General features: G+C 37.1%; 2 protein-coding genes across 8 annotated transcripts in view; one reads left to right on the top strand and one right to left on the bottom strand.

Annotated features, from left to right (window-relative positions):
• Nucleotides 1–750: 750 nt before the first annotated feature.
• Casp3 (caspase 3) lies at nt 751–26,493 on the bottom strand. 3 transcript variants are annotated; one of them, XM_046419086.2, is made up of 7 exons: nt 26,382–26,493; nt 13,248–13,315; nt 10,027–10,151; nt 6,188–6,316; nt 5,541–5,716; nt 4,947–5,067; nt 751–2,550 (listed from the first exon to the last, which is right to left on the bottom strand). In XM_046419086.2, the coding sequence occupies exons 2-7, from the start codon at nt 13,298–13,300 to the stop codon at nt 2,321–2,323; spliced, it is 834 nt and encodes a 277-aa protein (XP_046275042.1). In that variant the 5' UTR covers nt 13,301–13,315; nt 26,382–26,493; the 3' UTR covers nt 751–2,320. The 3 variants fall into 3 exon arrangements, with proteins under 3 accessions (XP_046275042.1, XP_046275043.1, XP_046275044.1); XM_046419087.2 differs by having other exon boundaries at nt 13,206–13,315; nt 26,382–26,442; XM_046419088.2 differs by lacking the exons at nt 4,947–5,067; nt 26,382–26,493 and having other exon boundaries at nt 2,351–2,550.
• A 77-nt stretch (nt 26,494–26,570) lies between these two features.
• The window catches only part of Primpol (primase and DNA directed polymerase), a 36,600-nt gene continuing 35,295 nt past the window's right edge, over nt 26,571–27,875 (top strand). For 2 of the 5 annotated variants that reach the window (XR_006846098.2, XM_046419075.2), the window contains exon 1: nt 26,571–26,792. The gene's annotated coding sequence lies outside the window, so the exon portion shown is untranslated. The remainder of the gene's footprint in view (nt 26,793–27,875) is intronic. The other 3 variants (XM_046419077.2, XM_058571184.1, XM_046419074.2) reach the window with 2 other exon arrangements.

The following is a 27,875-nucleotide window of genomic DNA, read 5'->3' as shown; positions in this document are numbered from 1 at the left end:
TAGGTATGGTCATATTCCACAGGGGATCAGACCACTTCACACTCCCATCAATGGGAGTATGTATTTCCTGCCTTGATAGCAAATTTTGGAAATTCTTGCCAGTCTTAAGATAACATAATTCCTTAATTTTTTCTCATTATGATGGAGAACAAGCTCTTTATTCAAGTTTAAGGGAATCTGGTCTTTCTTTTTCTGTGGTCTTTTTTAATGACATTGGCCCATTTTTCTAGTGAGCTGTTGGTCTTCTTTTTAATATCTGAGACCTCTTTATATAGCAGGGAGATTAGAATAGGCTAGATTTTTCTCAACACAGTACAAAGCCACAGTTTTAAAAAAAGAGGTTTAATAAAATCATTCAAGCCACTTTCTTCCTTGGAAATAAGAGCTCCTGTTCCAATTTTATTGTTTCTGACTGAACCCCAGCCTCTGTGGTTTAGATTGTCCTTTGCCCTGCTAAAAATTTATGTGGTAGAAAATTTAAAAATTCAGAAATATGGTCCTATTTATTGACTGAGATCTATGCAAACCTGGCATCCTGGTCATTTTAGAAACAGGACGGGACCATCTCATAGGACCCATGACCTGAGTGAGGTCTGTAAGGTGAGCTAGCACCTTAAAATGTCACATTATAGCCTTGTTGCATCCTCTTTGAATCTTCTGGATTAAGCTCGTGGTTAAAAATATTTTAACTTCCATTTAGCAGCACAACATCAAATACATCATCATCAATAAAGAACTCAAACACATTGGTGATTTTAAGTTTGAATTTATGTTTTGAAATAAAAATGCAATAACAAATTTTTATAAAATTGTCACACAGGAACACATCATAAGATACCATTACATGCTACATTGTCTTAGAAAAAGTCAATAGATCGAATCAATTAGCTGTAAATTAAAACATGAGTTCCTTTCTTTGGGCAAAAAGAAAGCTCATGTGAAATGCTGGACAAAAGCCAGTGAGACCTGCCAGTATAGTCAGTAATGGCTCAATGTTTCCAGGTGTGAGGAAGCCAGGATTCTGGCCTCGTTGGCTGGGGCTAAGCTCTGGCCTCCAGGTTCCCTCTGTGCACAGGACAGGCTCCCAGCAGATGCTTCTGAAGTCCTGTGTGCATGGTCCTTTTATTTCAGATAACTACATACAATTTTGCCACTATTTTACTTTGACTGTAAACTTCAGAAAATAACATTTACAAGTTTTACCACAAGGAATACCATGATTTTTATTATGACTCTCACCACCTTTGGAAAAATATCCATTTTGTAAGTTTCTGATTTGGTCCATCTTCTTATGACATGCCTAAGAAGCATCTGCCACACGCACACCTGTACATGTAAGAAACCAGCGGGTGGTGCTTTTCTGAAGCCCAGTCTATGGCTCTGCCTACACTGAATAGGCTGTCCCACATCTTAGGCTCAAACTATTTTCTCTCAAATTACAGAGTGCCCAGCTGATCATTTATTGTTCTTTTCTTATATTTTCACTATTTATTGTACACATCATATTTTAGTATGTTCCTGTAGCAGTTCTTTGTTTAGCCTAACAATCAAAAATTGAATTTTTTTTATATTAGTTCTTTACACATTTTGTTGGTCTGTAAAGTTGATTTGCATAAAAACAAATGAGAAGAAACATATGCTGGTAGAGCTTAGCACCTTAAAGTTATGATTCTGTCTGTCCATTAATGTTGCAAGTTAGCCTTAAAAGAATCAACTCAGCTTGCTCATACTTTCTCTAAAATATTTAGTTCTCTTCAAGTAGACATAATTTTTTTATAATAGACATGCTCAGAACAAATAGCACAAAACCATAAGCTATGACAACTGATGTAAAAATGCAGTTGGCTGACTTCCATTTATCAATTCTAAAATAAAGGCTTAAGCCTTTGAACACGCCAATGTCCCCCAAGTTCTAAGGTCCATAATTCCACATTATCATTTATATAGTTTGACAAAAACTAGAATGCACAGTCTTAAGTGTGTGGAGGAAAATATTAAAATTCATCATTACTGAAACATTTAATCTTCATAAATTATTGAAAATTCATAGCATGGCATCACTAAATCTTGTGAATTATGAAAGATATAAATTTACAATAATTTCCTCTCATAATAATTGCACCATTATTCATATTTATTTATTCCTAATTAAATTCAAGTCCAACTACCTAATTTTGAGGTAGCTTCATTGTGGTTCTACTGCAGAAGTGGTATGTTTCAAAGTACCATCTTTAGATAAAATTTAAGTGGGAGAGGAAACAAAGTATTATTTATATTGTTGTCTCACTTGGCATACAAACTAACAAAATCAACTATTTCTTTAGGAATAAAAATACAGTTCTTTTGTGAGCATGGACACAATACATGGAATCTGTTTCTTTGCATGAAAAGTGGAGTCAAGAGAAAAGGACTCAAATTCTGTTGCTACCTTCCGGTTTACCCGAGTGAGAATATGCATAAACTCAAGCTTATGAGCGTATTGTTTCAGCAGAGCACACAGTGACTGGATGAACCAGGATCCATCCTTGGAATTTCGCCAGGAATAGTAACCTACAAGACAACATATAACCAAAATATCATGCATACCTGACTTTAATTGACTCTATACATTATTATATAACCTCAATGATAAAAATAAGCATGAACTTCCATAGGTCTTTTTAGACTTAAAAAGGAAAAATGGCTTCTCTGGTTTCAGGAGAAATGATGCTGGGCTGGGGGTGGGGGGGGATGTACATTGTGTATTTACCTCTGCTTTCAGCAGGGAAAGAGAATTGTGGATTAACTTTACCACTGAGTTACCGTGAGTTTTACTTTCTGGGCTCCCTTCCCATAGATAAGAACAAACAAACATGCAGAAGATAAGATGATGCAAAAGCAAAGACATATAAAAAGGACCATTATAAATTATGTGGTCTTTCAATCAAATTTCATTTTTTAGTTATAGGTAGACACAATATCTTTTGATTTTATTTTTATGTGGTGTTGAGGATCAAATCCAGCGCCTCGCGAATGCAAGGCAAATGCTCTATCTCTGAGCCCCAGCCCCTCACCTTATTTTAATATTGGCTTAGTCAAGAAATAAATTGTTTATGTATGAACACACTTTTTTTTTAAAAAAATATATTTTTGTACTTGTAGATGGACAGCATACCTTTATTTTATTTAGTTATTTTTATGTGGTGCTGAGGCTCGAACCCAGGGCCTCGCAGGTGCTAGGCAAGCGCTCTATGACATAGCCCCAGCCCCTGCACACATATTTGAGATGTCATTAGCTACAGGCATCTAAATAAAGTACAATAAACACAGAGTATTCAAAAAGTCTGAAAAGGGAAAATAGTGTTTTCCTTGTACTTTTTAAAAATGTAACACTGTTAAAAAAAACTCAAAGTGTCAAAGAGTTTGGAAACATAAGATAAAACATAGATTTATGTTTCCAAAGTCTTTGACACCTTGAGTTAGCTGTATAATAGTTGTAGAATCAATAAAATGTTTATGTATATGTGAAACACAACCATAAAAATGTGGTTAATAGCATATTTATAAATTATTTTTACCTTCTTTATTTTTTCCCATTCACTTCTACCCTCTTCTATTGTAGTCATGTTTATCTTTTTACCTGTCTTCCAAAGAATTCCTAGAAAACAGTCATCCCTTGTTCACAGGGGATGTGCTCCAACATCCCCAATGGATGTCTGAACCCTATATATGCTGTTTGTTTTTTTTTTTATGTGTGGATTAACTAAGGGATTTATTTATTTTTCTAAGACTACAGAACTATTGTTACATTTTTATTCATTTCAATCAATCATCACTTAGAAAATACGGATATAAAAGAGTTCTGTAGTCTTAGGGAAAAAAAAAATCCTTTGTATAATACACACAAACACATTCATGTCTTCTACCCACAACTTAATGCCTTTTCCATCTTAACTAAGAATTCATCATGTACTGCGGCCACAATTTCTGTAGTTTATTGCGTAACAGCAAAATTAACATGAATTTCTTTTTTCTTCTTCACAACTTCATGAGAGATTCATTCTTACTGTATATCTTAGAAACCTCAGTATAAAGTCCCCCCCCCCCCCATAGGAAGTCAAAAACTTTCACTTAATTTTTTTTCCCCCCCACATAAAGGAACCACTTTATGGCTTCTCTTTGGCATATCTGAATTTCCAACATTACTACTTTTAAACTTTGGGGCTTTCTTAAGTAAAATAAGGGGAACTTGATTATAAGAACTGATAACTAGACATTAAATGTGACACTGAGATGGCTACTGTGTGACTAATGAGTGGATAGCAGATACAGCCTGGGTACGGTAGACAAAAGGATGGTTAATTTCTCAGGAGAAATGAAAAGAGATTTTATCATGCCACTTTGGGTATATTGTGATTTAAAACTTAATGAATTATTTATTTCTGGAACTTTTCATTTAATTTATTTTCTGGCTACAGTTGACCATAGTTAACTAAAAATACAAAAACTGAAACTATGGACAAGGGGGGATAAATTGTACCTCTCTTCTATTTTAGTAAGTGGGTGAAGTTCTTACTTAGCCTCTGTTGCCATATAGTATACTCTTTTTGATATTTTAAGTTTGTGAATGGCACTGTGTAAGTCTACACATTTTTTAAAAAATATTTTTTAGCTGTAGATGGACATAATATCTTTATTTTTTAATGTGGGGCCAGGTATCGAACCCAGTGCCTCACACATGCTAGGCAAGTCCTCTACCACTGAGCCACAACCTGGCCCCCATGTCTACATTTTTTTGAGATTTCTCTGTGGTATCCTAAAAATGTAGACAAGATGGTTATTTTTTAGGGATATTGAGATCTTAACAAGTTTCTGGAACATACTCTTCATTGCTTAAGTCTCCAAATGGCCAAAGTGAAATTCATTTAAAATCTACACATAACATTCACTATATGTAACTTTCTTACCTGGTGCTGTAGAATATGCATATAAGAAGTCGGCCTCTACTGGTATTTTGTGGCATGCCATGTCATCATCAATGCCACTGTCTGTCTCAATGCCACAGTCTAGTTCTGTACCCCGGCAGGCCTACATGTTAGAAAATAAACATTTAATATGTGTGTATGTACATAACTCATATCTAAGAAAGGTAAAGGCTATGTAAAATCCAATGCTAATTTTACTGAGTCTGTCTGATATAAGTCTACAATTGAAATGTACTCCATTTTCCTAAGTGATGGTTTAAATAAATAAAAATGTAACAATTGTTCTGTAGTCTTAAGGAAAAAAAAAATCCTTTGGATAATCCACAGTGGAGTAAATTTTTTTTTTTTTAAAAGAACCACATTTCTTTCTTTTTTTTTAAAATTGTAGTTGAACACGATATCTTTATTTTATATATATATTTTTATGTGGTGCTGAGGATAGAACCCAGGGCCTCACACATGTGAGGGGCCTCACTCAGCACTCTACCACTGAGCCACAACCCCAGCCCCCTCACAGTGGAGTAAATTTAATCTCTGATTAATTCTCCACAACCAAGGTGTTCAATTTCATACTACCTGAATAATGAAAAGTTTGGGTTTTCCAGTTAGACTTCTACAATAATCTCCTCTGAAGAAACTTGTTAATTTTTTCAGGTCAACAGGTCCATTTGTTCCAAATATTATTCCTTCATCACCATGGCTTAGAATTACACAAATAAAGCTGCTCCTTTTGCTATGATCTTCTTTAGAAACTAGAAAGACATTTTTGAGGAAAAAAAAAAAAAAAAGAACAACTCTTGTAACTTTATTCAGCAATCTCAGACATACTATAGGTGAATCAGATGAAAAAACTGAGAACAGCGATATTCAACTACAAGAATGGAATTCTAGTAAGTTATACTCCATGTATGTGTAATATGTTAAAATACACTCTACTGTCATATATATATGTAAATATATATAATTATATGTAAATATATATAATTTATATATAAATATAAAAGAAAACTGAGAATAGAACTATGAGATCATCTAAATCTAACTTGAGAATAGAACTATGAAATCATCTAAATCTAACTTGGGGCACAGCCACAAACTGGAAACCACTGTAGGGGGCTAGCATGAATAAAATTTATACTACTTATTAAAATATATAAGATCAGAATTATGTGCATGCAGTATAATTCCACAGTTGAAGGTCATTCTTTCTAATTATTTCTTACCATTGTGCATTAACTCCACAATTTCTTCACGTGTAAGGTCATTTTTATTCCTGACTTCATATTTCAAGTTCATGAATATTTCTCTGAGGTTTGCTGCATCTACATCTGTACCAGACCGAGAGGCCATCCCTTGCAACAGAAAGAATTACTTTTAATTGCATTTTAAAAGAATATCTGCTTTGAAATAATGAACTGTGTAGCAATTCATGAAATCAGTGAATTCTTCCTTTTAAATGGTTAAGAAAATTTGAATTATTTTAAACATGTAACACAAAACCTCTTTAATTTTTTGCATATAAGACACTTTATAATATAAGCTGTCTCAGTGTTACAGATACAAGGATATCTTTCACAGATGTTTAGACAGTGAAAAACAGAAATGACTTCAAAAGCCTAACAATAAGGGTTTGGTCAAATAAATTATGATTCATTTGTATAATGGAGTATGTTGCTTTTTTTTAATATAAAATTTTGGCATGGAAAATGGTCATTTTATTTTTTTAAAGACTAAAAACCACTATGATCCTACTTTTGTTTAAGGAAAAAAAATATATATATACTCACAGGGACTGAATTTCTTTAATTCTAAGTTTACAACAATTTTAAGATACATTTCTGCTCTCATATTTCATTAATATTATTCATCAGGTATTCTGCTATGGGTAATCTCCTTTAATCCTTTCAACTACCATGAGTTATTACTATTAGCTTCCCATCTGTAATGGATGTGGGATATGGCACAGATGAGTTAAAAAACTTGTCCAGGGGCTGGAGTTGTGGCTCAGTGGCAAAGCACTTGCCTAGCATGTGTGAGGCACTGGGTTTGATCCTTGGCACTGTATAAAAATAAACAAATAAAATAAAAGTATGCTATCCATCTACAACTACAAAAAAAAAAAAAAAAAAAGAGGTAAAAGAAAAGAAACTTGTCCAGGGCTGGAGGTATAGCTCAGTGGTAGAATATGTGCTTAGCCTAGGGGAGCCCATGGGTTTAATACCCAGCACAACAAAACAGAACAAAACAAACAAACAAAAAAGATAGGAAAGGAAAGAAACATGTGCAAAGTTTGTGGGCCACTTTACAGAATGGAAAACACTGATAGTCATTCAAATTTCAAACCAGAAAAAGCCAGACGACTGTTAGAAAAGGAAGGAAAGAAACAAAAAAGAAAGAATAAGTTCAATAGCATAAAATTCTATAGGCCAATACAAATGGATATTTGTAGAAAATGAGGCAGAATACTATTATGGTTTAGATATGTGGGCCCCCCAAAAGTTCATGTATGAGACAGTGCAAGAAGGTTTAGAGGTGAAATGTTGGGTTGTGAAAGCCTTAACCTAATCAGTGAATTAATCCCCTGATAGGGATTAACTGAGTGGTACCTAAAGGCAGGTCGGATGTGGGTGGAGGAGGTGAGTTATTGGGGGAATGCTTTTGGGGCATAGAATTTGTCCTAGAGCTCCCTATTCTTCCTGGATGTCTTGAGCGGCTCCTTCCACCACACATTTCTGCCATGATGTTCTGTCTTGTCTCTGCTCTGAGGAATGGAGTTGGCCATCTATGGACTGAGACCTTGGAAACTGCAAGCCTCAAAATAAACTTTTCCTCCTTAAAATTATTCTTGTCAGGGCTGGGGTTGTGGCTCAGTGGTAGAGCACTCGCCTAGCATGTTCAAGCCTGGGCTCGATCCTCAGCACTGATAGACCCAAACCGATCTTTTCTTAAAATTGGGCATCTCCCCACAAAATCATGAAAAGATAATTTCGGCTTTACTATAAATTACTGCAAATTCTGAACCTGCTTGGAATGCCTGCCCGTGCCTTGAACTCACCCATGCCTGGCTCTCTGACCAGATAGCAGCCCTCTCTGAAACTTAGTGACACCTCATAAATATTGGCCTTCCCTGGCCAGACAACGACCCTCTCTGAGGCTCTAATGGTCCTCATGAATTCTGATGTTGGGGTCAGCAAAAAATGTAAACTACCATTAGTGTGATGCTTGCCAGAGTTCTGTTATCTTTAACCCCCCTTTGTGTAACTTTCTGGGCTATAAAGCTGGGCTTCAGGAAAGCTGGGGGCTGTCTTGTTCCCGACGTTTTGGGAGGGAGAGGCAGCCTGGCCGGTCGAAATAATAAGCTTGCTTTAATTTGATTTTAATTGGAGTTAGTGGTCTTTTCTTGCGTCCTGGTCTAACAGCACCATATAAAAATAAATAAATAAGGGTATTGTGTCCAATTACAACTAAAAAAAATAAGTATTAAAAAATTATTCTTGTCAGGTCTTTTGGTCAAAGCAACAAAAAAGCTGACTAAAATATCTACAAGTAAAATTTTAATACGTAAAGTGAATGACAAAGTGCTTTGTCATTTATTTAACAGCTAAGTTGGTCTCTCAATTTGTAGCCAAAAGTAATAAAAACAGTACCATTCAGATTAAGAGACCAATTTCTCAACTCTATTCTCCTCAGTCCTTTTAACTAACCTAACACCAACTCCTGCTTATCTTTCCAGTATAATCTGACTTCCTTCCATTCTCACTACCATTCTGGTTGGGAGTCTCCTAAATTAGATCTGTGCACCTAGTTTCTCTAATTAAAAATTAATTCCAATATGATTAACATGCTGATTCAAATAATTATTACAGCATTATATTAAAGATGAAAAAAGAGGAAAGAGACAAAATACTAATTTATATGGTAAAATATGCAAATTAAATATTGGCATATTTAGGTGATGCAGTAATATATAATCATTGAAATAACAGGGAAATTATGCAGGCCATGAAAAAAATGCTTATAGTATATTGAGTAGGACAAGGAGGATACAATATTTGCTTGCATAAGTTTTCAAAAACACTGTCAAAAAAAAAAAAAGATCAAGGAATGTACCAAAATGTTAATTAAATTTTGGGGATTGTGAAGTATTTTATTTTCTATGTTGTCTAAAAAGATATTCTAAAATGTGTTATTAGATTCAAATCATACATGATGCACTGAAAATGGGACTTGGTGCTCAGTCCTTGGTGAATTTAAACACAGCAGTTTCAGTGGTGAAGGTAGAAAATGGAAAGGAAAAATAGGTTTAAGAGAAAGTGGCACGAAGGGAAGATGGCAAGCTTAAACTACATGTTTTCAAAATTTAGGGAAGAAGGGAAGGAGGTGAACATCAGATCAAACCTTAAGAGGAAGCACACTAAAACAAAGGTGTCTTTAATATGCGATCTCTGTCATCTTTGTAGGGTAAAGAGGAAAAGGGCAAGAGTCAATGAAGACACAAGAAGTAAAGCAGGACCAACCAAGTGGGGGAATAAGAGCTGGGACTCTGGAGTCAGACACACCAGGGTCCAGACTCTAGCTCTGCTACTGTATACCTACGTGACTGTGCAAGGTTTTTAACCTTTTGTAATCTAACAGTAGTTAGTTACTTTTCAGGATTGTTGTAAAAATAAAAGAGACAATATATGTCATATGCTTTGCAGGTTCTGGAAAGAAAAAAATACTACTACTTACTTAGGAATTGTTGAGAACCTTTCATTGTCATAAAAGAGGGAGCAGAAGAATAAAGAAAAAGCAAGGGTTACAGGTTAGTAGGGGTAGAAGCCAAGCACATAAACAGGAGGCTGGCTGTGGGAAGAGGAAGAGCTTCTGAACATGGTAGAAAAGTCCACATTGTCTTAAAGGACCTGCAAGGTTCTGCCTTTTCTCTACTTTCTGGCTATTCTGTATCACAGTTTACCATTCATTTACACATGGATCCTGTTTGGTTTTTTTTTTTTTTTTAATATCAAATACAAATGGCACAAATGCTTGAAAAGTTTAAAATATCAGATAAGATACATACCAGTGCTTTTATGAAAGTTCTTATTATTAATGATTAAACATAAACCCATTTCAGGATAATCCATTTTGTAACGATTGTCCAAGGATATTCCAGAGTCCACTGATTTGCTTCCATGTATGAGCTTTCTGTTTGGAAATCAACAACAGTTCATCAAGGTAGAAATGACTGGACTGATCCATTAATATAACTTTTATGACTCATAAGAACAGTTTACATTTATTTAATGCAAGACACAAAATTCTGTGCTAAAGGCTTTTCCTCATTTAAATTTTACAACCCATTTTACAGATGAGGAAATGATTGGCCTGAGGCTAAGCAATGTGCTGAAGGTTATGCAGATATTGTGTCAGAGCCAAGGCTGGAGGAAAACTTTGCTGGACTTGAAGTTTAGGCTTTTAACTTCTGTTTCATGTTTTCCTCTAAATTTTAATAAAATTTCATCAAATGCATTTTATAATTTAAAACATTTTTTTTTTTTTTTTGCAATTCTGAAATAGTTTATCCTTTAAGGAAAGAATGGCATCTTTTTTTTTTTTTTTTTAGTTGTAGATGGACAGAATACATTTATTTTATTTGTTTATTTTTATGTGGTACTGATGATCGAACCCAAAAGCACTCTAACACTGAGCCATAGCCCCAGCCCCAAGAATGACATCTTAGAGATCACCTTGAAATGATAGGAAATCACTAAACTTCTTCAAGCTCTATGAGCTCAACAAATGAATAATTTATTAATACACAGAAGCACTGTTATAAATAATTGAAAATACTTGTCTGGAAGTCACTTATTTAAAAACCTTAGCTATTGAAGCCGGGCATGGTGGCACACACCTGTAATCCCATGACTCAAGTCTAAGGCAGGAGGATCCCAAGCCTCAGCAACTTAGCAATACCCCAACTAAAAATAAAATAAAAAGGACTGGAGGCTGGGGTTGTGGCTCAGCAGTAGAGTGCTTGCCTAGCACATGCAAGCCCTGGGTTCAATCCTCAGCACCATATACAAATAAATAAACAAAATAAAGGTATTGTGTACGACTAAAAATAATTAAATAAATATTAAAAAATAAATAAAAAGGACTGGGGAAGTGGTTCAGTGTTAAGTGACCCTGGTTTTAATCCCTAGTATCAAACAAACAAACAAATAAATAAATAAATTAAAACCTTGGCTATCCAGATCAGGGGTCAGTAAACTGATTTTTTTTTTTTTTTTAAGGTACTGGGGATTGAACTCAAAGGCACTCAATCACGGAGTCACATCCTCAGCCCTGTTTTGCATTTTACTTAGAGACAGGGTCTCACTGAGTTGCTTAGCTCCTTGCTTTTGCTGAAGCTGGCTTTGAACTCAGGATCCTCCTGTCTCAGGCTCCTGAGCTGCTGGGATTACAGGTGTGCGCCACTGCACCCAGCTTAGTAAACTGGTTTTTAAGAGACAAATAGTAAATATTTTGGGCTCTTAGATCATCTAGTTTCTGTTGTAGCTATTCAATTTTGCTAGTGAAATTAGCCCAGAACTTTATGTGAATGAATGGGTATGGATATGTTCCAAAAACCGACCATGATTCTGATCGTGATCTACAAAGAATCTGGAAATAACAAGCCCAGGAACAACCAAACACCAAAACCTTAAGTCCATATACTCAAGTATTTTATAGTATTTTAGATTTTTAACAGTTTCAAAAATTTTGTTGGAACAAAAATTAAAAGTAGTAAATTAAAGGAGTCAAGGTAAGAAAACAATTTTAACATTTAGCTAGAGGTTAAGAGCCCATATTTTACAGCGAAAATGAAAACCCTAAAAGCTTCAGGTTATATAGAATATGTGTGAGCCTCACTAATCCAAAAATTCAAAATCAGAAATGGTCAAAAATATGAAACTTTTTGAACAGCAACGTGATGTCATAACTGGAAAATTCCACACCTGGTCTCATATGACAGGTTGTGGTCAAAACGCAGGTGCACTGAAGGTGTCATATAAAATAACCTCAGGTTTTCTGTGTAAGGTTTTTATAAAACATAATTTTGTGTCTAGACTTGGGTCCTATCCTCAGGACATCTCATTATATACATGAAAATACAGCCAAATTTGAAAGAACATGAAATTCAAAACACTTTGGTTCTCATCATTTCAGATAAGGGATACCAACCTATAATAGACCACAGAACTTTTAACTCCTCTCTCCTGATGCCCTTTCCCCAATGCCTCCTGCTGCCTCCTTAGGAGGTAGATCCTCTACCAGCAATATGATCACTAGACCAAGAGGAGCCACATCTTAACAAAGACCAGAGACTCAAAATATGGGAATATGAGGGTGCCTTATTTCTGTGAGACTATATGCAGTTTCCTGTTTATATGATATTCTGTATGACAAGAAAATAGGGAAATGTATAAATCACTTTAGAAGTATTTAAACACAACAAACTACAACAACAAACTCTGGAAAATGGAATTGCATTTCAAAAGTTTGATTTTTAGGAAAATTACTTTGTTCAACAAACATGCTAAATCTTTATTACTACTAACTTGTCAATAGCATTGCTACAATAAGTTGTTTCACAGTAAGTGGTCTCCAATAATACTGGGCCTCAGAAATAAACTTAATAGAATCAAAAATTTTCCTTTCATTGATAGATAACAATTATACATCTTTGTGGGGTATACTGTGATGTTTTGGTACATTTAGACATTGGGTTGATCAACTCAGAATACTTAAAAATATCACAAAAGATTTCACATGGAAAATAAGAGACATCAATTAAATGAAGAGTTTTATATTTTTCATTTCTCTAGCTACTAGTTATTGGAAGTATTAATAAGCAAACTGAAAGGAAGGCCAAAACAAAACAAAACAAAACAAAGTTACAGTAAAAGATAATCTAGAAATAGGCAATTCTTTCCCAGACTGAATATTGACATTGCAATTTAAAATCTAGAAACCAGAGGTCAAAAACACCCTAAACATAAACCTCTAACCCTGCACAGTGATTTAGGAAGGGCCAGCACACTCTGAGGAGTGAGTTCTGCCTCTGCTGTCTGGTACTTCTAGTCATGGGTCAGAAGCTGTACAGGCCTTTCCCTTTATTCTCCCTATGTTTTTTTTTTTTTTTTTTTTTTAGTTTTATCCTCCATTTAGCTCATATTCTGCTTCCCCATTTCTCAAAATCTGCTGTATTCCACATACCCATTTTTCTCTGATTGTGTAGGATTCCACTTAAATACTCACGGTTCAAAATTTTTAATGGATTTTGAATCCACTGAGTTTTCATTGTTCTCCATGGTTACTTTTCTTAACTAGAATATAAGCAAAATAGAATAAAGTCACTATAAAACCAATGTACTATATTAGTCTTCCCAGTGATTATTTCTCCAGATACCCTTGTTTTTCCTCTGTTATTAAAAGTCTCTGTGAGTCAGACCTGGAGAATGATTATTAATACTTTGCCTTTGCAAAGTATGCACAATATAAGCTCTCTCTCTTTTGTGTTCTTAACTGAGCTATGAATTACATATAATGAATCATATCAGTACACAGAGAACTGTGCAGCTGGATAAATTTTTCCATTTGTGTATCTCTGCCAGATTAAGATAGGGAACGCAACTTGTTTCCTTTGTCACACAACAAAGCAGGTCATCTGTAGGAATTTGGCTTCCAACTAAACACAGTTACCAAAAATTTACCATAATGGTATACCTCAGATAATACTATTCTACAATGCTTAGATTCCCAAGAGACACAGTACCAAGAAGTTCTAAACCTCCATATAATCTTTATTCTGAAACTGAGTTTTAAGATCCCAATTTCTCATTTAGGATGTTGAAGGGTCTAGGAAACCTAGAAGTAAAGACTATAGAGTTTCTGCTTTCATTCTTCCATCAATTGCATCTCACACAGTGAACAAGTCCTTACAATCGAAGCCACCACCACTTACTACATATCAGGTACTATGTGAAACATCTCGTCTTTACTCTTCATGGAAATTCTACAAAGTCAAGAAACCAAACTTTTAGTGATAAAGTGAGTTTGACAACAGATGCCCACTGAGTGACAGATGCCCTTCTATTCCCACTCTGCTGTGCTGCCTGAGGAAGCCATCTCCTTTTTACTTGTCTCCTGAGGTTCTATTAGTAGTCTCTAGCTTTCCAGGAACAAAGGGACTTGCCCTGGTAGTGTACTTCCCCAAATAAAAAGAAAACAGGACAGAAATAAAACAAGAAACAAGAACAAAGAGGCTCAAAAGAATTTCTCAACTCTAGAAGCCCTGGAATGTCAAAAATTTTAAGCAAAATACAACTGTAACCTCTGTCCTATGCTAACATAAAAAATACTGGAGAAATACACAATCCTACCATCAGGACTCGTCACCCATGAAAGGCTTTCTAGAAAGTCCCCTGCTTTTTAAGTTTTAAAAATCTTAGTGCCACATACATAAAACTTATCATTTTAACCATTTTAAAGTATATGGTTGAGTGGCATTAAGTATAGTCACACCATTGCACAGCCATCACCGACATCCTCTCTGGAACTTTATGTTCCCAAACTGAGACTGCATGAAGGCCCCCAATCATGATCTCCTGGAAACAATTCCTTCCATTTACAAAGCTAGATTCCTCCCTCACCTCTCTCCAGTTTTGTGTGCACTTCTGGTAGGAAAGATGGACAAAGAATACAGAGAAAAGGAAGTCCATTTCAATGTAATCACAGAGGAGGGGAGTGTTTCACCTTCTCCCAAAGCCAGTCTATGGTTTGCATTTTTATGAAGGCTCTTTGCTTTTCTACCCTTTTACTTCCTATAGGATTTTTAGAAAAATCAGTGGAGGATGCAAGCACAACTGGGATGAACCATCTTTTAGTTAGCTAGCAAGTATTTAGTGAGCACATACTTTGTGCCAGGAATTAGCCTAGACCCTTCAACAGAGTGGAAGATGAAACAAGTTCCTCCCTTTAAGAAGCTTTCATTCTAGACAGAAATAATTATAAACTAATAATAATAAGATTTCAGACACTGGAAGGAGCTCTGAGGAAAATAAAATAAGGTTAACTAATAAACTGGGAGTATGAGCTACTTTAGCTAAGGTGGGGGGAAGTCACCGTTGAGGTGATATTTACAGAAGTCTAAATGATATAGGTGTTGCCACTAGAGGATGTCACTGCTGGAGGAAGGACCAGTAAGTACAAAGGATTTGGAAAAGTTTGTGGCACGCATGGTACAGAAAGACGAGTTTGACTAGTGCATGGTAAAGGAAGCGAAGGAGTAAAGAAGGATGACAAGGGAAAGGTAAATTACATAAGGTCATAGGAGACAGAAGGAACTTTGATTCTGTCCTAATTATAAGGAGAAATCATTGGAACATTTTAGGTGGAAGAGGAACAACATTCTGAATAAAGGGAGAATCAGCTGCAGATGGTCAGAATGGCAGCATATGGTCCAGTGAGAAGACTTTCTGAATAGTCCCAGCAGAAGATGATGGTAGCCTGAACTAGAGTTGAACAGTGGATATAGATAAGAGTCTAGAAGTTGGGGGAAAGATCAGGGCAAGAGATATACTGGGGCACCCTGCTATTTAGAGATTTAGTAGAGAAACTGGATGCATGTGGTATACAAAGCATGCAAAAATCTTTCAAAGAGAGCTTATTCATCCATTCCAAGTCTTGCTAAGAGGTCAATTTAGATGAGAGCACTGGTTTTGTTGAATGTTATGTATATAGTAAGAAAATACTATCCGAGACCTGAAAGTGGGCAAAAGAGATTTTTAGGTCTAATTTCAATGGGGTGCTGGGCATTGTTTAGAACTCTCTGGGATTATGGATTCTATAGGATACACTCTTTTAACTAATCTCTTCTTTACAACTCTCTAGGAAGTTAAGCCATAGAAAATAGCTAGGCTAATGATTCTTGTCTATAGCAGTGAAATTGAATTTTTCTTGTAATGATGTAATTGATATCCACCTGACAAAAACAAACAAACAAACAAACAAAAAAACAAAAAAAAAAAACCTGCTCCTTCCAATTTACATTTATTACCCTACAGGAAAGTAACCAGTTTTGAATATTAACAAATTCCCCTTTTAACTGTTCTTAACATCTTACTGGTTCTATCATTAATTAATTAAATGAAATATTTAACATGTTAATTTTATATCTTACCAACAGCCAAGTTTTAAACTTTTTAAAAGTGATATTTTAAAAGAACTAATTGTTGTGAACAACAAAAGTGAGTAAAGACAATTCCAGTTTTTTGTTTGTTTGTGGTGTGAGTGTCTGAAACTGGGGCCTCACACATGCCAGGCAAGTGGTCCACCAATGAGCTATACCTCCAGCCTCAGTTTCTTTCCAATTTTGCTTTGAAAAGAGAAATGGGGCAGTAGCTGGAGGGGGACTAGAGGTAGATGATGTTCCTTGTTTCACTTTAAAATAAAGATGAGCCATATTAAGGATTTAAGACTAATGAGAACAATCCAGTAAAAGGTAGAAGTAGAAGGTGAGAAATTAGTATGGTGAGACAAAAGAATGAAGTTCCTAAGCAATGAAAGGAGGTATCAAGCTTATACACGGAGAAGCATTAACTTCAGGTAAGAATAGGGACAGTTCATCCATTGTAATGGGAAGGAAGAGAAAGTATTCTGATATACATGGGAAGACTGGTGAATGTGATGTTAGGAGGATGAGGTACTTCTCATACGACTGAATCTATTTCCCCCATATTTTATAAGACAAATTATGAGACAAGAATCTCCAGTTGTCCTCTATCTATATAACAGAGGACACTGTACTCATGTGCTCTTAACTATATGTTTTACCAAGTAACAAAAACTGCTCATGTACAATGCCAGCAAAGGTGCAGGAGAAAGACATTCTCGTATTTTACTGGAGGGAGCATATATTGGTATGATCTTTTAAGACAACATGTCTTCCCCTACTTCCTAATAAAAACTGTAAAGTTCAATGTAGTAAAGTTACACTATTAAGAATGTATCCTGGGCTGGGGATATAGTTCAGTTGATAGAGTGCTTGATTAGTATGCACAAGGCCCTGGGTTCAATCCCTAGCACTACTGGGGAAAAAAATGTATTCTAAGGAAATAATATCAGTGGGTGGTAGGAGTAAGGAAAGGGAAAACCATGCATTAGTCATTTCAAAAATTGGAGACTGAGAACAGAGACATGTTTCAGTTACAGCATATCCAAATAATGGTTTATAAAGCTAATCATTTTAAATTTTTTCCTCTACTTTCTTTCTTTTTTTTGTACTAGGCACTGATCCCAGGGGCACTTAACCACTGAGCCACATCCCAGTCCTTTTTATTTCTTGAGACAAGGTCTCGCTAAGTTGCTGAGTCCGGCTTTGAACTTGCGATCTTCCTCTGCCTTGAGTCATTGGGATTACAGGGTGTGCCACCATGTTTGGCTCCCATTTTTTCTTAAAGAACTTATCAGTGACATAGGGAATGCTCACAATATAAGGTTAAGTGAAATTAGGCTATAAAAATCACTGTGAGGGCTGGTGTTGTAGCTCATGTGGTAGAATGCTTGCCCAACACATGTGAGGCACTGGGTGTGATCCTCAGCACCACATAAAAATAAATAAATAAATAACATGAAGGTATTGTGTCCATCTATAACTAATTTTTTTTTAATTCACTGTGATCTCAAAACACACACAAGAAAAAGAATAAAAGTATGCAAACCTCCATGTAGTAATATATTTATTAACAGTGGCTATCTCTGGATAATGGGAATACTGACAACTTATTTACTCCTTAATATTTTCTAAATTTTTCTATAGCATTTAGATTGTTTTTAAGGTTAGAAAATACTAACAATTACTTTATGAAATAGTATCCACAGTGGCTAGAAAATTTTAACCCTTGACACTGATTCAAGCGTGATAAAAATAAGGTTACTGAGGTGCCACCCTTTCTTGCCTGTGTCATTCTCAGTACTGTGTTTCAGTCTATCTACCTTTCTCTTTTTCTTTTAATATGGACAATAAAAATGTATTAGGTACAAGGGGCTGGGATTATGGCTCAGCAATAGAGCGCCCGCCTAGCACATGTGAGGCCCTGGGTTCGATCCTCAACACCATATAAAAATAAATAAATAAAATAAAGATATTGTGTCCAACTACAACTAAAAAAAAAAAAAAGTATTAAGTACAAGAAAAATCTCAAACTTCCATGCCAAGTAGGCATCATAGAGACCTACTTGTCTCCATGCTTGTCAATTCAAAGTGGGCAGACTATAGCCAAAGTAATTATCCACCTGCGGTTAAGAAATGAGATGTGGTTAATTTGTTTAACGGAGGTACAGGGTGGATAACAAGTCCAGAAACTGGTGAATTAATTATAAATGGCTTATTAATATATTACAATGCATGAGAAAATATTATTATCTTTGTTTCAAGACTTTATGAGTAATCAGTAGAAAATCTGGAGAGATGTCAAGAAAGTGTATTAAAAGATGTTTTACATCACATGTCATCAGATAAAAGCAAATTTAAGACCAGAAACCACTATACACCTATTTAAAAGGCCAGAATCCAAAACATTGTCAATGACAACTGCTGGTGAAGATACGGAGCAAGCAAAATGATACAAGCACTTTGGAAAACCATTTGGCAGGTTCTTGCAAAACTAAGCATACTCTTACCATTTGATTCTTAGTATTTACCCAAAGGAGCTGAAAACTTAGGTCGACACAAAAACCTAGACAGGTGCTTACAGCAATTTTATAAATAATGATTCTTTAAAACAGTGGCATATTATTCAGTGTTAAAAAGAAGCAAGCTGCCAAGGTATGAAATGACAGGGAGGAAACTTTAAATACATTACTCCTACATGACAGAAGTTAATCTAAATTATTCCCATTATATGACATTCTGGGAAAGGCAAAACTATGGTTGCCAGGGATTAGGAGAGAAGGAAAGAGCACAGAGGACCTTCTTAAGGCAGTAAAACCATTGTTTGGTACATAATTACAAATTTGCCCAAACTCAAAATATACTCCTCCAACAGTGATAGCTAGTTGAACTCTGGACTTTGGGTGATAATGATGTGTCAATGTAGGTCCATCAATTGTAACAAATGTACTGCCCTGATGGGGGATGTCAATAATGGAGGAGGTTAATCAAGTGTGGGGTTGGGAGGATATGGGATAGCTCTGTACAGTCTTTTCAATTTTGCATTAAATCTACAAATGTTCCGAAAAATAAAGTCCAATTAAAAAACAAAACAAAACTGGGGCTGGGGATATGGCTCAAGCAGTAGCGCGCTCGCCTGGCGTGCGTGCGGCCCGGGTTCGATCCTCAGCACCACATACAAACAAAGATGTTGTGTCCGCCGAAAACTAAAAAAAAAATACTAAAAAATTCTCTCTGTCTCTCTCTAAAAACAAAACAAAAAACCAAAAAACAAAACTATTCTCTCTTTATGACTGATAATAGAATATTTAAATAGGGATCAGCTTTCTAGAATTTTATAATATTTGTTTCTTGGCTCGGACCAATGTTAAGATTTTATCTAAATAGTAAGTCATTTTAAGTAGTTGTTTCTTTCTTTTTTTTTTTAAATTTTATTTACATTTTAGTTTTGGGCAGAGACAACATCTTTGTTTGTACGTGGTGCTGAGGATCGAACCCGGGCCGCACGCATGCCAGGGGAGCGCGCTACTGCTTGAGCCATATCCCCAGCCCCAGTTGTTTGCTTAAGCCAAACTCAAAGTCAAGGGTCATACCTTGACTTTCAATTTTGCTTTAAATACTGTTTTTCTCATATATGGAACCTTGAGAGAAAAAAGGGAAAAAAAAAGTATGTGTGTGCAAATCTTATGAAAATTGAGGGGAGACTAGTAGAGGAGAGGACTTAGCAGGAAGAGGGAAATACTGGGGAATGCTACTGGCCAAATTATATTGTATGTAAGTACAAATATGTAACAATGAATCCCACTATTACATAAAATTATATTGTATCAGTAAAATATATGGGAAGTCATTTTCTTTTCCTACAACAAGCCAACTTTCTTCAACCAATTATTGAAAGTTAAAAAAAGTTCAGATAGATCAGTCTTATTGCCAATAAACTCATTTCTGATATTAGAAATGAGACAGATGAATTTGAAAAAAAACATTAATTCTTCCAGGACTGGAGTTAAAATATTATCTTATATTTGATAAGAATTTCTCAGGAACAGATACTATAATGAATTTATTTTTCCTCATTATTATTATGTATCATCTCAGTTATCAGTCGATCTTCACAGACAACTAATTTTTATGTGATGGTGAATAAAATCCTTCTAGCACCAGACATGTGCACATTTGCTATTTGTCATCATCTGCTTTTTCCACATGAAGTACTAAATCCAATCTCTTGGGAGTGGAGCTGTGCCTTCTGCAGAATTGCTAATGTTACACTCAACATTACCTCATCTCCATTAGCTAGTGACTGGCTGAATACAAATTATTCTAGGGATGGTGATCTCATCTTAGAAGGATAAAAAATCATCTCCTAAGGGAAACCTTTATTGCCCTAAATGATAATAGGAGTTAGGTTCTTACACTTTTCTATTGACAAAAATACACATAAGTGAAGATAAATAATGGGGTTTAAAATACATACCCTGGCACAACAAGAGACTTAACTCTAATGGTTCCTTACTGTGATGATGTATTATTCTTTGCATCAGTTTATGATTCTGATAAGAAATCAAATTTTCAACATATATTGGGGTCATGGAGAAGTTGTAAGTAAAGCAGCTGACATTAGATACCAATGTGGAATTTAGGTCTTAAAATTACTTATTCCTGAATTCCTTTAACACTTGCCACAGAAGTTACAGCAGTCAGATGTTCAAAAGTTAAAAAATGTTACCAGTATAAATTTACTGTCACTCTAAATAGACATTTAAACATTTCAAGCTGTGTTTTCCTAAGGAAGTGAAAAGTTGGAATGCTTTCCCTATTTACATGCTGGTTAGCCAGTTATTTGTTGCAATACTGGCATAAAACAGAATAAATTATCTATAGAACTAAAGTAGAGGAATAGAAATTAATTTCTAAAATTGAAATTTCTATATTAAGTTGCAACAGATTAACTATTTGAAAATTAAAAAAAAAAAGCACCCTGTTACTGAAGAATAAACAGTGTGAAAGTCTGCATAGGGTAGGGCTTCCAAAATAAGATGTTAAAATAGTATAAGCAGTTCTAGAGATTCTTTTTTTTTTTTTAATTTTTATTTTGGTTGTAGATGGACACATACCTTTATTTTATTTATTTATTTTTATATGGTGCTGAGGATCGAACCCAGTGTCTCACACATGCAGGGCAAGCGCTCTAACACTAAGCCACGACCCCAGCCCCTAGAGATTCTTAATTAGGAAATCTGTCCCCCATTATTAGGCTGTTTTTGGTGCCTGCCCTATAGGGACATTCTAAAACCTGGTCTCTGCCCTAAGAGTTTTCTAAATCTTATGAGACCTAAGAATCAACACTGATCATTTTTGAGTCATTTCCATGAATATGAATACTTTGAAAAAAACACTTCTAATTAAAAATTTACCTAAGCAACAATTAAAATGCCTTTTACTTCTGGTTAATATAGACTACTCTGGGATGAAAGGCCCATATGTATTTTTAGTCAGTCCTCTCAAAAAGACCCTGAGACAAAATGATCCCATTTTATGCTTCTGTTAACTGAGACTTAGAGAAGTTTAAAAAGTGTCAGAGCCAGAATTCATACAAGGATATGACCCAAGAGAGCCAACTCCCACTCCATATTCTATAGGTGGCTAAAATCATATGGGAGTAGGGCTGAAGTTGTGGCTTAGCGGTGGAGCACTTGCCTAGCATATATGAGGCACTGGGTTCCATCCTCAGCAACACATATAAATAAATAAATAAATAAATAAATAAATAAAATTAAAGATTCATCCACGACTTAAAAAAAAATCACGGGAGTGATAATACCAGTTAATTAAAAAAAAAGGCAATAAAAATCCATAATCTGAAAGCTGTAATTAAGTTGAGACAAAGAACATTAGTAACAAGTTAGAAATCGACTACTGAGAACTGAAATAGGATATACAGTTGTCCCTCGGTATCTGTGGGTGATCTGTTCTAGGACCTCTCTTGGATACTAAAATCCAAGGATGCTCAAGTCCCTCATATAAAATGGAATACTACTTGCATATAACCTATCATACCTTCTATATATTTTAGCTCATCTCTAGATTATTTATAATAGTTAATACAATGTAAATGCTATGATGGTCAGAGAATAATGACAAGAAAAAAAGTCTCTACATGTTCAGTACAGAAGCAATTTTGTGTCATGTGTGTGTGTGTGTGTGTGTGTGTGTTGCTGGGGATTGAACCTAGGACCTTATGCATACAAGGCAAGCACTCTACCAACTGAGCTTTGTCCTCAACCTATCTCCTAATATTTCTGATTTGTGGTTGGTTGAATCCACAGATATTAAGTGGCAACTGTAGAGTACTTATTCTAAATAATGAAGAAAATAGGAATGAAGATTATGATGTTTCTGATGCCATGAGGTCATTTACTTCTAAAATAAAATAACTGGTTTCATGTTAGGCATTCACTAAATCTTTGAGAGATTTCCTACATTCCCACCTGCCTCCAAAGGAAGGGTGAATCCATTCCAATATGACTTCTGGGAAGACTGTATTTCTATCAAACAATTTGAAAAATATCAGGGTTACATTTATTACCTATCAGTGATAACAAAGTCTCAAAAGCAGTTACATTTCCAGATTAAGTAAGTGAAACAGAAATAACATCTGTGTCACAATAGGTTGGATAAGAAAAGATTTCAGTTGTAATGTACCAGAGATTTTAAATCTGGTCTCTTTCCTATTTCTATTTGGTCTCTAAAGTTCTTCAGGGACATATAAGAATTACTTATATGGAATTATAAGAATTACTAAACTGGCTACTATCATTGGGCCTGGTAAATTCATCTCTCTCTTTTTTAAAATATTTATTTTTTAGTTTTAGGTGGACACAATATCTTTACTTTTTAAAATTTTTATGTGGTGCTGAGGATTGAACCCAGTGCCTCATGCATGCCAGGCTAGTACCCTATCACTTGAGCCACATCCCCAGCCCTAAATTCAATCTCTTAATAGTTAAAAGGTAATTAAATTAAAAACACATACACACAAATGGAAAGTAAGATTAAATACAGAATAAACTAAATTAAGTTGTAGCACATGCACATATGCACCATACTTTCCTTTTCTTTGGTGTGGGCCACACAATAAGAAAGACTAGTATGTTACCACTATTCAGAGCCTCCAATTTTGTGCCACAAGTCAGAAAGGACATGGTACAACATGTGCAAGGGGATCTGTTTTTCCTTCTCTCCCAAGTTCAGTCCTGAGATAATATTTTTTGGAGGCACAAAAGGAGAAAATAGAAAATCCCCTGTAGACCTAAATATTTTGTATGAAATAAATGTAGAATGAAGGATCGTAAGTACCATTTATAAAAATTATATAGATAACCATAATAATTTACTGAACATCAACTGTGGGCAGATATGTAGAAACTCCTACTTAGGTTTCTGTTTTCATTTAACAAACTGAAGATCAAGTCTTCCTAATACATGTTCCTTTTGCAACAGGCATTGCCTAAGAAGCATCTGTCATATCCTTTACAGTTGTTTGTATTCTTTCCTACTAGATTGTAGAGAAGAATCCATGAGGGATTGACTTTACTTATCATGGTGTTCTACATTTTATTTTCCCCAAACCAGGGCCTAACACAAGTGAATGCCTGTAGTGTGTGTGTGTGTTTGTGTGTCTGTGTGTGTGTTTGTGTTTTATTACAGTATTTTGCTTTTTAATGATTATGCCTGATCTAGAAAAAAATAAAACTTTTTTTAGGATTATTTAGCAAATTATAACTAAAACACATGGATTAGAAAAGAATGGTAGAGGTGAAACATGAACTCATTGTACCAATAGAATATGAAAGATAACATAAGTGCTAAGTGGTGAAAGACTTTATCAAGATGTGCTCAGCCACTTGAATGTGCTATGGTCACATGATCTCTAAAAATGAAATGTAAAGCTTAACCCTGTTATAATCTGAATGTTTGAGCTTTCTGAGAAAAGGGCTTGCCCCCTGCCATTTTAAGAAACCGGCATCTTATCTGATATTTGAAATTAAAATGCTGTTTATTGTTTTCAAACATAATTTATGAGAATCTCCTACTGCTTCATTGCCCTTCTAATGTTACAAAGCTATTTTTATTTTCATGAATGACACTGTATTCATTCTGGTCTTAGTATTAGGTAATTCTTTAAATTCTTCCCCCAAAATAGGGAGTATAAGTGGTATTTGGACTTTAAAGAAAAAAATGTGGGGGGATGGGAATAGGAAAGATGGTAGAATGAATGAGACATAACTTTCCTATGTTCATATATGAATACACAATCAGTGTAACTCCACATCATGTAGAAGAACAAAAATGGATCCTAATTAGAATAAGCTGTACACCATGTATATATAATATGTTAAAATACACACTGATGTCATGTGTACCTAAAAATAATTAAAAAATCAAAAAGAAAAAAAGTGGGAATTTTTAGATTCTTAAGTATTGTTTTGTACCTATTTAATGAATGCAAATGTATTGGAGGGTAAAGGGTATTCTATTGTCGGATGACCTAAGCCTAAGTCCCAAGTTGAGACTTGCTAGCTCATCCTATAAATTAGTTATAATATATGCACCTCACAGGGTTGTTGTGAGGATGAGTTGAACAAATGTCTTTGACAATACATTCTGTATTATGGTAGGTTATGATAAAGTTATCTGCTAGGGAATGAACATAGCCCTGCATTTGCCTTGTTGAGCCATTGTACCTGTGAATATCTGTATAAGATCTGCATAAGGGTAGGATCTTTGTCCTTTCTACTACTTCAGTTTAATCTAAATCAAGTCAATCCCTCATGGAGTTTGCTTATAATCCAGTAGAGAAGAATACAAACTGTAAAGGATATGACAGAGGCTTCTTAGGAAATGCCTGGTGCAAAAGAAACACATAATAGGAAGATCTGATCTTCAACTGTTAAAACAGAAACCTAAGTAGGAGTTCCTACTTGCAAGCAAATATGATGGGAGGAGAACGGGAATGTAAATGTGTTCCAGGAAGAGAACAGGTATGAAGGTGAACACAGGACCGTATAGAAAGTGAAAGGATACATGGTAAAAGATACGGCAGAGGAGGGTATTCAGGACCTCAATATTTGGCTTTCTGTTAACCACATTAGGGTACTAGATTGACCCTGAGGGCAAAGAAACAGGAATGAAGCCGGAGACAGTGGGGAGACCAGAGAGGAGGCTGGCAAAGTCAGAGCGGTTGAAATTAGAGATGGAGGGGCATGCACGGATCTTTAGGAGGCAGACGTTAAGGAGGTTGACAAGTCTTGGTGACTAACTGCGGAAGGAGTGGGTGGGTGGGTGAGACGTATGCTTTCTGGGTCCCCAGGCAGCAGCTCAAGTCAGGCTTAAGATCAGACCCACTGAGAAAAAAGAGTGTCAAGTGTGACACTATTTCATCACGAATTGAAGGGATTAAGCTGTTGATACAGTAACTTTGACTATGGATATAAAAACACAGAAAGGAACTGGGGGATTGACGAAAGCCATCAGGTCTGAAAAGGAATTGGGGTTAATGCTTAAAAATTAGCTCTCCGGAAAAACTAAAACCACACAGTCAACCTGAGAAAAATCTAGGTTCGGGTCCTAGACAACAGCAAACTCCAAACACTCATGCAATAATGGCAGGATCAGCTCCCAGAACCAGCGCCCCAGTCAGCATCTGGCCGGCTTTCAGCCCCCAGGGCAGAGTTTCCCGGGGCCGCTCCTCCCTTCTCGATCCCGGCCAGGGCCGGCGAGTCCCGCCTCCTCCCGTCTCGGTCCTGCCTCCACCTGCCGGGCCTCAGTGCCCACGGCCTACCCACCCGGCCGCAGCCCCCTCCCCGCCCGGCCTCCGCCGACAAAGCTCGGCGACTCCGGCCGTCCGCGCGCCCTCGGCTTGGCGTTTAGGACCCAGCCTCTGCTCTCCGGCCTCTCATCTCCTGGGTCTCCACACCCAGCCCAGACTCCAGCTCCGCGGCAGGGTCTCTGCCTCCGCCGCCTCACTGCTCGCCCCCGCAGTCCTAGTCGTCACAAAACAAAGGATCCGCTGCCCAGACCGCCCATTTCCTCGGTCCCCTCGCAGCAGCTGCAGACACCAGGAGGTCCTGGCGGTGGGCGCCGGGCTTGGGGGGGATGAAGCGGGTGAGCCGAGGGCAAACGGCGCAGGGCAGACAAGGGGCGAGCGCGCCACTTACCGCGTAGCTCTAGCGAGCGCCACACGGCACACACCGCTACCCTCCGCGACTGCAAGGCTTCCGCCACCAGCCGCCAGGAGAGGTGAGTGGAGAGCTAGGCCCGCCCCGCCGGAGGCCCCGCCCCCACAGGCCCCGCCCCGCCCCCACAGGCCCCGCCCCGGCCCCGGCCCCGCCCCCGGCCCGACGGAGCTCGCATTTAGGTTGGCGGCAAAGCTTACTTCAGCTCCGGCCCGCCTGGCCCAAGCCCGCCGCAGGACCACGTCCCCGCTGGGCCCGGAGCGGAGCCCGCCTTTCTCCGGCGGCAGCCCCGCCCCGCGCGCTGGGCCCGCCCCCGCGGGGAGATTGAAGTCTGCATCCCGCCCTCCGCTGAAGACCCGCGGGCTTCCGCCCCCGACCCACTGATTTCCGGAGGTAAGTTGAGGTAGACCCCCGGCCATGCCTGGTCCAAGGTCACTAGCAGGGGAGATAAAACTGTGGCCTGCTGCCCAGTTTGAGCTCCGGGAGGGAGGGAGCAAGCTCAGATTCGCACTGGTAAACTCTCCTACCCCTCAAAAGACCTCAGGCCTTTCCTTGGTTTCCCCCAGCTCCCTGCCCCTAAATCAAAAATCTTAACTGTCCTCCAGGTTTCCGGCCTGTGTTGGGTTCTGCGCTCGTTCCAGACCCTCATACAAACTGTGAAGTGTTTTCATAGAAGAATATACCGACGCACATGAGCACGAACTGCTGCTCAGGTTTTGTGTTTAGTTATAATTTTGAAGTTCTGTCAAGAAATCGGGGACCCCCCCCCATAGAACCTACTTTCCCCCAACAATTTTGTCCAGTTGGATGTAAATCGGGCTATATTGCTATATTCTGATATAAATATACACAGTTAAACACATGGAACCCATTTGTTGAGTGCTTACCCTGGGCTCTTAAATTTCTTAACACATTTAGTTTTTTTTTTTTTTTTTTAATACCAGGGATTTAACCTAGTGGCGCTTAACCACTGAGCCACATCCCCAAGTCCTTTTTGAGACTGGGTCTCGCTAAGTTGCTGAGACTAGCTTTGAACTTGCAATCCTCCTGCCTTAGCCTCGGGAGTTGCTGGGTTTACAGGGGGAGTTGCTGGGTTTACAGGCGTGTGCCACACTGCTGGATGTAGGAATTCCATCTGCTGGGTTTACAGGCGTGTACCACACTGCTGGATGTAGGAATTCCAGTCTCCATCTGAACTTAAAGAGGTTAAGTGGTTTGGTCTTTGCAGAGAGCCACAGTAGTTAAATTCAGATCCCAGAAATAAAAAGTAGGCCTTTTTTGAAATACCTCCCAAATGGAGTGAGGACCAGTGGCAGTCCTTTTTCTGCTATGATAAAACTGAGGACTAGGACCCACTCAGCCCTCATAGTGGTTCAGCAGGGCAGTAATTAGCAAAGAGAGAACTAATATGATTTAACAAGTCCTCCTTACCCCATTGTGATGCCCCCCACATTTTTTGGGGTGCATTGTAGTTGT

Source organism: Marmota monax, unplaced genomic scaffold (assembly GCF_021218885.2).
Source record: "Marmota monax isolate L192 unplaced genomic scaffold, Marmota_monax_Labrador192_F-V1.1 WCK01_AAM20220418_F8-fsc00113, whole genome shotgun sequence".
NCBI classification, from domain to species: Eukaryota; Metazoa; Chordata; class Mammalia; order Rodentia; family Sciuridae; genus Marmota; species Marmota monax.
The sequence above is the reverse complement of the archived record's forward strand: the minus strand, read 5'-3'. Positions and strand labels throughout refer to the sequence as shown.